Genomic DNA, 13,495 nt, shown 5'->3' with positions numbered 1-13,495 from the left:
AATCACTGATGGTGACTTAGACAAAGTTTATTTTGTTTATTTTTCCTTTCTTTTTCTTCACAAGCTTTGGCATTTCTCTTGCCCCAGCAATTGCATGTGGCTCCCCACTTTTTTCACTTTTTTTTTTTTTTTTTCCAAAGCACTCTCATGCTTTCATTAACATCTCTTTGTCATCTTCAGAATCTGCTGTCGAATACATTTTCAGCTTTTTCAGTGCTGCCTGATGAGTCATTTCTGCATCTGCTCCACAAAAAGCTGTTCAGATGTGGGTGTGCTCATTAGTGCTGCATATAGCTCAACCCATGATAGACTAAATTTATGCCAATATTGACAGGTTACTCTAACTTCAGTTTCAAGACTGTATGCAGAGACCAGGTTATAATTTTGACTCCTGTCTGCAGTGCTGACTGAGTTTAGTGGCTCAGATGAACTTCTGCATAAGAAGTTAAGCTTATCCCTTATCTCCTTGTCTGCCCTATTCTTCAGATTGATGGAAGTTACCTGGTATCCGTCCTAAGCAAACACCAGTGCAACAATTTTGTTTTCAGTTCATGGCTCTTCTGCTCCCTCTTTCCCTTTCTACCACCCATGCAGAGTAGAAGACAAATCTACAAGTTGAGAAAAGTCTTATACAAACTAACTCCTGAAAGAGCTTGATTTGCAAATAAAAGCACAATATGGATAGTCTAGTTGTGGACTACCAAGTCTGTTTTGGCATGACTGATGCTAATGGTCAGCGGAGATGACCACAGGCACTGCTGTTCTTCATGACATCATGTTCTATACCATTAGGTAAGGTGGGGTTCCCAAGAAGTTCAAACCCACTTAAAGCACAGCTGCTGCTACCTCCTGTTCCTCAGCACTGGCTACACATGTTCATTCCCTCCCTCCAAAATTTTGTTGCTCTTTTGTGTAAGGTTATCCATCATGAATTCAAATATTTTCTAAAGTTTTGACAATCATAAGGATTTTTTTTTTTTTTGGTGGCTAGTGGCCTATTATTTTTCCAAATTCTGGGTTATGTACACTGAAAAACACACCTAACATGACATATCTGTGGCATGAAAATTTTTAGAGGGAACTTCTATGATTTCATACAAGCCCTTGTTGTTTTCTCAGAGCATATCTAGGTGTTACAGCACTTGTAAGCCTTTTCCCCCATCTAGTAATTCTGTTTCATTCTTCCTTTTAATTACACATTCCTACCTCAATTTCAGATCTCTTAAATATTAGAAAAATCACCAGGAGATTGTTAAGTGCACTTCTGTCTGCTCAGGGACAGGGAATCAGTGTTCTAGTTTAATTCTTTATATATATATGTATATATATATGTATATTTGATCTTTCATCAAATGCTTCCTAAAAGTAGGATTTTCCGAAACTCTAGGTGTTGTCCTGTACATAAGTCATCAAAAAGGCTGGTGTATCCTTGGAGGAGAGGGGCTGTGAGCCATGTAGCTGTGGTGATATTATCCTGTGGCAATGCTTTCCATATGCTATCTGTCAAAACAGCCTGGTGGTAAGTACAGACCATGCTCTCTGATTATGCTGTAGCCAGCAAGCAGAATAAGAGAAGCAAAGAATGGATGCAAATTTAGTATTATTTCTCTTGCCCCAACCTATACTGGACAAAGGCAGTATAAGAGTAAGCGAGCTTCTGTGTTCTGTGGACTGCAACAGCATCCTTTATATTAAAACCAAGCAAAGTGCTGCCTGTCAACTCAGGATGTTTCTCTGACTGCACAGTTTGACTGGTCCCTCTTTCAGGGAAAGGTTCCAGAGTAACAGAATTGAATTACTTATTGGATTTTTTATTTTTTATTTTTTTACTGCTGAGGTGAGCTTTAATGTTTATTCTTTCCTTGCAAACAGAAAGAACATGTAAAGCAATTTGCCCTTGGTTTAAATTAATTGCCATTCTGCATATGGTATTTAAGGGCAATCAATTCAGAATGTTGATGAATCTCATGCAATCAGGCTTTGCTTTGGGAGAGGCTGCAAGTCACCCATTCTATTTATTGTTTGCATGTCATAACCATTCAGTATATGTTGTATATGCATGTTGTTGTGCTAGTTTACTATAATGAATACATTGCAAGTGCTGAGAAGTGCTGTAATAAGAGTTTGTTTCTTCACTTCTAGTTTCAAATTCCCCAAAAATTTAACATGGAAATCAATCATTGGGAATAAAAGTGTAGCTGCTCTTTCATTGCTGAGCTTGCTGGTTCTCCGCCAGGAAACAGCAGGCAGTGTTGTGAAGGGCTACACACTGCATTTTCTCCACCACTCAACTTTTTCTTTGGACACTTCCAGGGATGGGACATCCACAGCTTCTCTGGACAGACTGTTCCAATGCCTCACTACTCTCCCAGTAAAGAGTTTCTTCTGAATATTTAATCTAAACCTACACTTGTTTTGGTTTAAAACCATTACCCCTTTTCCTACCAATACAAGCTCTTGTAAAATGTCCCTGTCCATCTTTTTTGTAGGCCCCCCTTAAGTACTGGGATCATTGCAGGAATCTGCAGGGTCTGTGGTCTCCTACAGAAGTGGCTGTGGCAATATGCTGAGAGACAGGAGTCCTTGGATTTCTTTTCACCTTTATGATTTCCTTGCAGAACAACTGAGTAAGATTTCTCTGTGTCTGATATCCCATTTATCTTCAGCCTGGCTAATATAATTTGATTATAAATACCTCAAGAAGGAACTAACAAATTCTACATTTACATACTAGTGTGACAGGAATGTGAAAATGGTCGCTAATTGATTTTATTTTATTATTTTTTTAATAGCTAGTTAAAAATACTAATCTTTTTCCCCAGATTTTGCTCTGGTGTGTAGGAATGGCCTCTTTTGCCTGCAATGACTTCGTTACAACTTGGCACTAGAAGCAAATTATAGTGTCTTTCAGACTGTTCTAATCTGGGCAAAGGAACAAATATCAAACTAATATTTAATATATCAAAGTAATATTTAATGTTTTAAGCACAAACTTACCCAACTCTAGTACTTTTTAGGTGTGCTTTATATATCTGAGATAAACTGAACTCTTTTCTGTTCCTGTTCAAGTCAATAAGAAGTTTTAACCTTGTATTCAGTTAGAACATAATCCTGTCAACAGTGAGGGAATCTTTTGAGACTTTTGTATGTAATAAAATGTATTGTTGGATTAACATCAGACATCTTAATTGTGAAGACAATGGTGATCTCAATCACAGAGCATGCTGTATTTACAAAATGGACAATCCAGTGGGTTTTTCCATTTTGTGTTATTTTTCTCCTAACAGAAGCAAAATCCTGTATATAACAAGACAAGTACAAGTAGGGCTTTGGGAAAGAGTTCCAGTTTGACCACTCATGAAAAAAACTGAATGAGCTCATTCCGTACGTCAAAGACATTAGCTGTACCCAAGAAGACATCTGGCTGTAGAATTATTTGCTAGGATATCTGTGGATCAAAACTGTATAAAGTTCTGAATAGAACAAAACATTTGGTGTGTTATATTTTGAAACCAAGGAGAACAGAATGGAGGGTCAGGAAACTCTCATGGTTATTCTTTTGGGCGTATCTGCTAATCAGTCACTATTTTAGCTAATATTTGCTCATAAAGAGAAAGGAATGTAAGTGCATTTACAGATGTGATTTATTCAGTTTTAAACAAAAATGTAATTTAAAAATCAATTGCTCTTGAATTTTAATATAGGGAAGTTGTTCCTGTAGGCTGAGGCAGGAACATTTTCTAAACCGATTTTGCCAAGAACACTTCGGGAAAAGAACTGTGTTCAGATATTTTTTCTGTGGTCCAAATGAAAGTCATGACAAAGATATACAAAATATATATATATTTTTTAAATTATGATAATTTGCTAAAATATAAGAACCTGCATTTATAGTGATTGACCTTAGAGATCCTCTATTCTTCACAGTTTGGTAAGAATTTGGTCTCTGCAGAACATTATTCACTTCCCACTGAAGAGAATGCTATGGAAGCTCATACAAATTTTGTTAATTCTTTAATAATGTACACTTTGCTGATGATTGCATCCCCTCACAGACTGGCTTACTATGTGGGCACAATGCTTCCTATCCCAAGGCAATGTACAATGAAGACTCCTGGAACCCAAATGACTGCGTATCTACTGATATGAACTCCTGAACCATTAGTTACCCATTAGCTAGAACATGACTGACTAGTTTTGATTTGTTCCTGAATCTTTCTTATGAAAGCATTAACTTATAGCACTGCCAGATGTGATTAAAACAACATTTTCCATGCTAAGACCCTCTTTCCAATTGCTATGGCTTTGTCGATCTATTAATTGTTTAGTTGACATTTTACAGGCTTTTTATATACTTGCATCAAATATTTTTGGAAGAGGAAGATGGAAATATTTCAGTCAGAATGGTTCAGCTGTTCAGAACGAGACAAGAGAACAAATTGCTTGGTGTATCATTTAACATGTCAAGGTGTTGCAGAATATGGGAATCTGGGAGGATCTTGCTTCTGTTTAAAAAGGATATCTTGTCAACTACATTTGCAAAGCAAAACACCGCTTCATTGGAATTCATCGGAATTCAAGTTGTTCATACAAGTTTTGATGCCATCCTAAGGTGTTATTTTTTTAGCTCAAAAAGATCCTGATATTTCTATTGTGTGGTAAAGCATTTACTGAATGCCAAATGAAACTCTTAACCTTTCTGTAATTCACCTGAAAAGTAAACTAGATACTAGGAAACAGAATCAAGCCTTTCTGATAAATACCTGTTTGCTTTGTTAATGTGCATTTTTTATTTTTCCCAGAACGAATGTAAAGAATGTAGTTAAGTGGTTGCTGGTTTTACCCAACATGAGAACTACTTTCACCCTCTTCCTTTACCATAAGAATAACCACAGCAGATGAGAGGAAGTGTTCATCCAACCCAATACCCTGTCTGTGGCAGTGGCCAACACTGGATGTCAAGGAGAAAGAACTGAGCAAGCACAAAGTGATTGACCCCCATAAATCCCACCCTACTCCGCAACTATGTAGGCCAGAGTATCCTGCCTTTGGTTTGAATATCTCTATGGCTTTTTCTTTTGTTGTTATTTTTTTTGTTTGTTTTGTTGTTACTTCTAAGTCAAAAGGGGATATAGATCATGATTGCAGTCAATCTGGTAAAGAAGCAAGCTTAAAATTGGAGTTAAAGACCTCGAAGACTGACCATTTTCATTCTCTTCATGACATTTTGTGGCAGATTAGCTGTTGCCAGCAAATGAGCTTCCTCTTCACTGTTTCTTTTCCTTTTTCCGTTTGCTGTTGCTGCTGCCACCAGCACCGGGCTACAAGAGCGACAGCTTCCTCTTACAAAAGCCAATGGGAGATGAAAAGTGGAGCACTGACTGAAACAGAGGGGAGAGAAAAAATGTGGGACTTGGGGATCATAAAGGGAGAATACCCTAGGAAGAATGAATGAGGAGACACAATGCAGAGAGGTGCTAGAGCGAAATGGGTATGCACAAGTGAGGAAGATAAGAATGAGTATGAGGTAGCAAGTGAAAAAAATAATGGGATAATATAGCTATTTGTACCTCTAACTTAAACACAATTAAAGATACTGGCTGGTCTTTGTGACTGAAAGAGTTAAACATCTTGGTAAAAATAATTCCCTTCTGTGCTGTTCTGTGCAAGCCATGGAAAGGACGTCATGCTATTGAATTTTATTTGTCTTGGAGGTGGTGCACGGACATCCTTGTATCTCGGAGTCTCCTTTAAATGACATTGCTTTCTGGAGTTTAAGAAAAGTTTCTGTCCCCATCCAACTTTGATCTCTCCCTGGCTTGTGGCTAATGTACTAAAACTACCAGAGTGGGGGACACATTATTACAGAAATAACTAGCAAATTCTCATTTTCAGGTATTTGTCTGTTTTCTTTAAGCTTCATAAATAGCATATGTAACCTTAGATGCCTATTACTGTTCTTTCTTTCCTCTCTTCCGTGTCTTTATATTACCTTTTATCTCTAAGAATTCTCATATTTTGTGTTTGTACAGCACAGCAGAGCATAATGGTATGCCATTCTACTACAAGCACTACCATGGCTTAATAAATATCTAGATAAATAATAACAGGACAATGCAAAGAGATGTAAGCAAAATGAAACTCTAATCTAGTTTGGCAAAGCATGCATGAGAATGTTTCAAAGAACTGATTCAGAGCATAGTTTATTATTTTGTCTAGCACAGGAAAATCCTGGTCTGTGTGAGTAGGATTCTTAACTGTCAGGGCAACACAATGCCAAAGCAAGCTTTTAGTTTATTCTGAAACGCGTATGTTCTTACACTACCTTTCTGAATAAGTATGTGGAATTGAATTGGGTATTAGGTGTAATCTGGCATTGCAGACACAAGTAATCCCAGTTGTTTTAACAGAGCTATTCATGAGCTTAGAGTTTAACAAACTCTCAAGAAGATTGCTGAGTTTACACCTAAGAACCAATACCCCACAAACCCGAAATGGGAATGTTCTTAATGCAAGATAATCAGAAAACTAGAAAAAGGTAACACCCAGTGGAGGGAAAAGGAGGAAGGAAAAAATGGCAGGAGAAAAGAGTAGACTTACCCTTTCACTGCTACTCATTCCCTTCTATAAAGGAATGTTGCTTAAAGTGTTGCATGATTTTTACAGAAATATTTCAACCAAAACTTCCAGTCTTTGTACCATATTCCTGTATCCTTCAAATGGCTATCCAACTGAATGTCTTGATGGCTTATATTTTGATCTCTTCATTAAAAAGTACATTTTTGATGAGGATTTACTTTAGCTACTAGAGATTATTTTACAAGGTTCTCATCTGTCAGCATGTACATTGTCTTGGGGCTGAGCCAAGACCACACCTCATGAACATTTTTAGGCACAAGGCTGAAGGTAACACAACTCATTACAATGCCAGTCTCTGTCTAACTGTTTGCTCTGTATAGATTCAGTTTGTGTGACGCTTGATAAACATCTAAGCCTTCGTGAAAATGAATAGGAGATTTATTAGCAAGGCTAAAATGACAACTACCCTCAACCTTTGCAGAACTCAAGGGCAAAGCAGTTTTTCCACTTAGAAGGAGAACTATGTCTGCTACCAGCAGCTAATGATGTCACAAGCATACGTAGACACAGAGGATCCTGAACGAACCTATAATCAAATCAGATGTGGTGAAATAAGCAACTACCACTGTCCCAACCACCCCAACATTAATACCAGAGGGACCAATTCTTTCTGCTGGAAGCAATTCCTCAAGAGGCAGGAGCATTCTAAGAAAGTGTTTACAGATAATATGCTGACTGCTTGTTTACAATTTGTTTGCAAGGTTGTTGCATATATGTGTGTTACATGTTACATACAACGTAAAGATGTGTATATGTAACACTACAGTATGCTCTACTGGAAACAAAAAGATACCCTTGCATCACTACAGCCTGTGGGAGTGAGTTCCACATATCCCTTTTTACATCTATCAACATATCTATATCACAGTAGCAATACTAACTCCTTAGAGTGTCTATAGTGACATAGAAGTACATGGAAGAAGCAAGCATTTAAACACATTGCTAAAATATTGCAAGACTTCTCTTCAAGTGTCAATGATGCAAGTATTTTCATGATGTTGACTTCGGGCCAAATTTTGTCCTGACTGCACAAATCCAGTCCTCTTGGCTTCAGCTAAATTGGCTAGGAGAGTAGGATTTGGCTTTCACAGAATCACAGAATTTCTAGGTTGGAAGAGACCTCAAGATCATCGAGTCCAACCTCTGACCTAACACTAACAGTCCCCACTAAACCATATCCCTAAGCTCTACATCTAAACGTCTTTTGAAGACTTCCAGGGATGGTGACTCCACCACCTCCCTGGGCAGCCCGTTCCAGTGCCTAACAACCCTTTCAGTAAAGAAATTCTTCCTAACATCTAACCTAAAACTCCCCTGGCGCAACTTTAGCCCATTCCCCCTCGTCCTGTCACCAGGCACGTGGGAGAACAGGCCAACCCCCACCCCGCTACAGCCTCCTTTAATGTACTTATACAGAGCAATAAGGTCACCCCTGAGCCTCCTCTTCTCTAGGCTGAACAAGCCCAGCTCCTTCAGCCGCTCCTCATAGGACTTGCTCTCCAGGCCCCTCACCAGCTTCGTCGCCCTTCTTTGGACCCGCTCAAGCACCTCGATGTCCTTCTTGTAGCGAGGGGCCCAAAACTGAACACAGTACCCGAGGTGCGGCCTCACCAGAGCCGAGTACAGGGGGACGATCACCTCCCTAGCCCTGCTGGTCACAGTGTTTCTGATACAAGCCAGGATGCCGTTGGCCTTCTTGGCCACCAGAGCACACTGCTGGCTCATATTCAGCCGACTGTCCACCATCACTCCCAGGTCCTTCTCTGCCTGGCAGCTCTCCAACCATTCCTCTCCCAGCCTGTAGTTCTGCTTGGGGTTATTGCGCCCCAGGTGCAGGACCCGGCACTTGGCCTTGTTGAACCTCATACAGTTGACCTCAGCCCATCGGTGCAGCCTATCCAGATCCTCCTGCAGAGCCTTCCTACCCTCGAGCAGATCGACACACGCACCTAGCTTGGTGTCATCTGCAAACTTACTGAGGGTGCACTCAATGCCGTCATCCAGGTCATTGATGAAGATGTTAAAGAGGACCGCTTTGTTACATCCACTTAGGTAGGCGTGTCTAACAATTGTCTGATGGCAAAATAATTAGTCATCTTTTTAGAAGCTGTCTGAAGGCTTTGTGTGCTGAAAATTTTGCCTTGTTTTTCTACTTTATACCATCTAAATCAATAATGTATGTTATTTCCGCCTACAAATCCTTTGGTATGTATGACCTTCACTGGAGAGAGAGAAGGCTATATGGATGACCAGGGAGGTGAACGTCCCCCTGTACTTGGATCTGGTGAGGCCATGTGTCTGAGTCCTGTGTTCAGTTTTGGGCTTCTCAGCACAAGAAGGACATTGAGGCCCTGGAGCATGTCCAGAGAAGGGCTACAAATCCGGCGAAGGGTCTGGAACACAAGTCCTATGAGGAGTGACTGAGGAATCTGGGGTTGTTTAGTCTGGAGAAGAGGAGGTTCAGGGGAGACCTTATTGCTCTCTGCAACTACCTGAAAGGAAGGTGTGGGGAGCTGGGGTTCAGTCTCTTCTTGCAGATAACTAGTGATAGAACTAGAGAGAATGGCCTCAAGTTGCACCAGAGGAGGTTCAGATTGGAAATTAGGAGAAATTTCTTCTCAGGAAGAGTAGTCAGGCATACTGGAACGGGAGGTTGTGGAGTCACCGTCCCTGGGGGTGTTGAAGGAAAGGTTGGATGTGGTACTTAGGGACTTGGCTTAGTGGGTAACATTGGTGGTAGGAGGAACTGTTGGAACAGATGATTTTGGATGTCTCTTCTAACCTTAATGATCCTATGATTTCAGAGAAGCAGCAATAAAAGTAGCTCCAAACTGATTACTGGAAGGAACAGGTAAAAAATGGTTGAAATAACAAACTTAAAGAGACAACAAATCTACATTCTTTTTGTAGATCCTTTAACCTTTGGCATCCTTGTGCACTAATCAAAGAAAGTATTATTAATGTGAGAGTTTATATATATATATGTATGTATGTGTATCAATGCAGATTGCCTAACACAGATGAAGTATCCGAGGTGCATCCTAGATTACACACAAGTATTTGGGAGAAAGGAGCAAAATAATCTGTAGCCTCAAGCAAATAGCCTTTTGCTATTGTATTGTACAGAAGCTTAACTTTGTCAAGATAGATCATCCATCCTCTATGTAACTGCTGATAGGTGAATAAATCAAATGCACAGCTGTTAAACTTCATATGCAGATCTGAAAGCAGACAGCTATATTTACCAAAGACAAAAAATACAGTTTCACCTTCTTTTGAAAAGTGGAAGATTATGGATTTAAAGTATATTTTTAAAATTATGCTTAAAATATCTATTTAGAAACTTCAAGAAAACAAACATCATTAAACAGAATGAAACAGTCAATAGCCATGTCATGTAACACAAGAAATGCAATATATAATCATCTGTACAAATACGCATGAAGCTGCACAATACAATGGATATTAAGAATAAATAACAAGAAAATCAGAGCCTCGAGAAATATAAGAAAGGATAGAATTGCTATTTTAGTAATGTGGCAATTGTACTGTCCTGGCATATGTTCTGGCACTTCCTTGAAAGCTACCTGTTGATCTTGACAGCCATCACTTTTGCAGTCAGGAGGCCTGTGTTCATTTGTATGAGACATGAAATTCTCAGCAGTGCCAGAACACAGTTTGGTACACCTTATGGAGAGGAACACGTACAACTCTGATCGTTTCCTGTATTGTCTGTTGTCTAAACTGACAGAAACCTCAGCATTGCCTGAAGGCCCTGTCAGCAGAGCAGAAATGGGCACCAGACAGAGGCAGTGGGGCACTTGTGAAGGCACACAGGTGTCTGTAAAGTGCAATACCAACGAAATTTTCTGCAGGGAGTGTTGGGGGACACTTTGTCACCTGTGCTTTTCTACCCATCACATTTAATCTCCCCTGCAGTGCTGGGGTAGCAGGTTACCTTGCCAGAGTGAATTAGCTTGTGCTGAGGCATTTTGGGTGGAAAGACTGCGATTGTTTGTGGTTCCTGCTTGCACGAGGGAATGGGTTTCACCCCGAATTCCTGTCAGGAAAAAACAAACAAACATGAAACAACAACAGCAAATAACAATAATAACAATAACAATAATAACAATAACAACAATAACAATAACAATAACAATAAGAACAATAACAATAAGAACAATAACAATAAGAACAATAACAATAACAACAATAACAATAACAACAATAATAACAACAACAATAACAATAACAACAATAATAACAACAACAATAACAAGAAGAAGAAGAAGAAGAAGAAGAAGAAGAAGAAGAAGAAGAAGAAGAAGAAGAAGAAGAGGAAGAAGAAGAAGAGGAAGAAGAAGAAGAAGAAGAAGAAGAAGAAGAAGAAGAAGACGACTAACGGCCCCCTTCAAGCACAATTTTGGTTGCTGCCCCAGACGCAGAAATACAAGAAATACAGCAGACATACTATGCAAGTCCTCTCAGCAGAGGTTTCCCAATGAGGTAGGAGTACCTCTGTTTGTACATACCTTGCTGCCTTTCTCCTGAAGAAGCAGGAACAATGTTGAATCGCCATCTCCAGAGCTGGTGATCTCACCCCGCGTGTGATGCAGGGCCCTGCCTCAGCAGTGCCTGTCACCCCTCAGTGCTGTGTGCTGAGGCAAAGTATGCCTGGCAAGGGCTGTGCTGTCCACAGGAGGTCTGGCGATGCTTTGCTTTCAGGTAGACATCATCTCTGAGGTGTCGCTTAAGCTCGATGCTGGCCAGGACAAAGTACAGCCTGCCTCAGCCACTCTGCTCCCAGCTACAGCAGAGCAAAGCCTTTCCTGCCGCCATGGCCAGTCAGCCTGAGTAGACCCCGCAGCTTTAAGAGGGTGTACCCAAAGGCCAGCTGAGGAAGGGGTCCTGTCTCTGCCATGTTTCTCAGTATTTCCCTTGTCACTGCTACATGAGGTCACTCCTGGAGCTTGGTGAGTTTTGGGTTAGGCCCTAGGAATGATAAAACCTCCTTTTGCCAGGCTCCTCATGGCTCCTGCACTGGTGCTTATTTCCAGTATTATCTTGAGCTGTTTGTGACAGCTCTGGTCATGTTTTAAGCACGTTAAGTTCTCTGAGGGTAGTGGATTGTTGTTGTCTATCCTCTCTCCCAAATTTCTCTTGCATCATGGACAAATGTGGCGTATTCAACTAAATTTGTTTCATCAACTTCTGTTTCCTCTTAGACCTTATAAAAATGGTTTTCAAAGAGCTGTGCAGGGCTTGATTCTTTGTTATTTAATGGCATTTGGGACTAAATTATTTGTAAAAAAAAATATTTTCAGTGCATTACATTAATTCTACTTTTGATATAAGCTTTTTTTTTTTTTTTTTTTTTTTTTTTTTTTTTTTAAACAGTCCTCAGATTAAAGCAATTTGTTACCAGACAGCTTTATTATGTGCAGTTTCTAAATGCTTTTCCTGCCAAGGCTGCCAGATCAGATTAATCTCACATTGCTTAAAGTGAATTGTCTGCTTGAATAATTAAAACTGCCTTTAAAAAGATGGTCACTTCTTTATTGTTGCTACTGTAAACATAAGAAAGATAATAATCCTCATACTGTATGTAGTTTCATTTGCAGAATGCAAGGTCTTGATTCTCCTTTCATGTGTGTTAGCAGACTTGTGGAATAATGCCCATGTGACTATACAGAATGAGGGAACCAAGATAGAAGAAAATATCTGTCTGTGTATGGTAGTTGAAGAACTGATGTGCAGCTAAGCACCACCATGCCACTCTCTTGCTCCCCCTCCTCTAAGGGCAGGGGTAGAAAATATGATGAAAAAAAGTTCATGGGTTGAGATATGGACAGGGAGATCACTCAGCAGTTACTGTCACAGTCCAAACAGACTCAGCATAAGGGAGATGAATGTAATTTATTGCATATTGATAATAGATTAGAGCAATGAGAAATAAAAGCAAACTTAAAATACCTTGCCCCCCTCAGCCACCCTCTTCCTCTGCACACCAAGTGGGATAGGGGAACAGAGTTGCAGTCAGTCCATAATGCTTCATCTCTGATGCTCCTTCATCCTTAGTCTCTTCCCCTGCTCCAGCGTGGGTTCCCTCCCATGGTATGCAGTCCTTCCTAAACTGATCTTATGTGGGCTTTTCTTGAAGACTGCATTCCTTCAAGAACTGCTCTAATATGTGTCTATACCACAGGGTGCAGTCCTTCAAGGACATGCTGCTCCAGAGTGGGTCCCAAACAAGCAGCAACTCCTGACAGAACTCCTGCTCCATCCTAGGCTCCTCCACAAGCTGCAGCGTGGAGATCTGCTCTGCTGTGGGACCCATGGGCTGCAGGGGGACAGCCTGCTCCACCAGGGGCCTCTGCACCACCTGCAGGGGAACTTCTCCTGCATGCCAGGAGCACCTCCTGCCCCTTCTTCTTCAATGACCTTGCTGTCTGCAGGGTTGTTTCTTTCACATTTTCCCACCTGTCTCCCAGCTGCTGTTGTGCGGCAGTTTTTCCCTTTCCTCAGTACGCTTTCACAGAGGTGTTCTCAATGTCACTCCGTGTCTCAGCTCCAGCAAGCTGCAGGTCCCTTTTCAAGTTATCTGGAACTGGCTCGTATCAAACTCTTCTCTCAGAGGCCACCACTGTAGCCCACCTGTTACCAGAACCTTGCCCTGTAAGCCCAGTACACTGTGGTAGCTATAGTCTATTTATTTCTAATCCTTGTGTCTTGCTCAAATGCATTTCCTCAACGGGGTAAGTGAGTGTACTTACTAATATATTTGGGATGTTCAGTCATTTTTCATTTGGAACGGATGGACTGTAAAAAAGTCTCTGTAGTTTCCTGAAAGTTTCAG

At 40.4% G+C, this 13,495-nt stretch overlaps 1 protein-coding gene across 1 annotated transcript in view; it reads right to left on the bottom strand.

Moving 5' to 3' along the window:
* LOC137857532 (mucin-5AC-like) overlaps window positions 1–13,495 on the bottom strand; it is a 63,179-nt gene that overhangs the window by 47,825 nt on the left and 1,859 nt on the right. Inside the window, exons 2-3 of the mRNA XM_068684175.1 lie at window positions 10,598–10,699; window positions 8,616–8,712 (exon numbers count right to left, since the gene is read on the bottom strand). Of these exons, the coding sequence (XP_068540276.1) occupies window positions 8,616–8,712; window positions 10,598–10,699 (199 nt within the window). The remainder of the gene's footprint in view (window positions 1–8,615; window positions 8,713–10,597; window positions 10,700–13,495) is intronic.

This window comes from Anas acuta, chromosome 5, assembly GCF_963932015.1.
Source record: "Anas acuta chromosome 5, bAnaAcu1.1, whole genome shotgun sequence".
Classification (NCBI taxonomy): Eukaryota; Metazoa; Chordata; class Aves; order Anseriformes; family Anatidae; genus Anas; species Anas acuta.
This window is presented reverse-complemented; position numbering and strand designations above follow the sequence as displayed.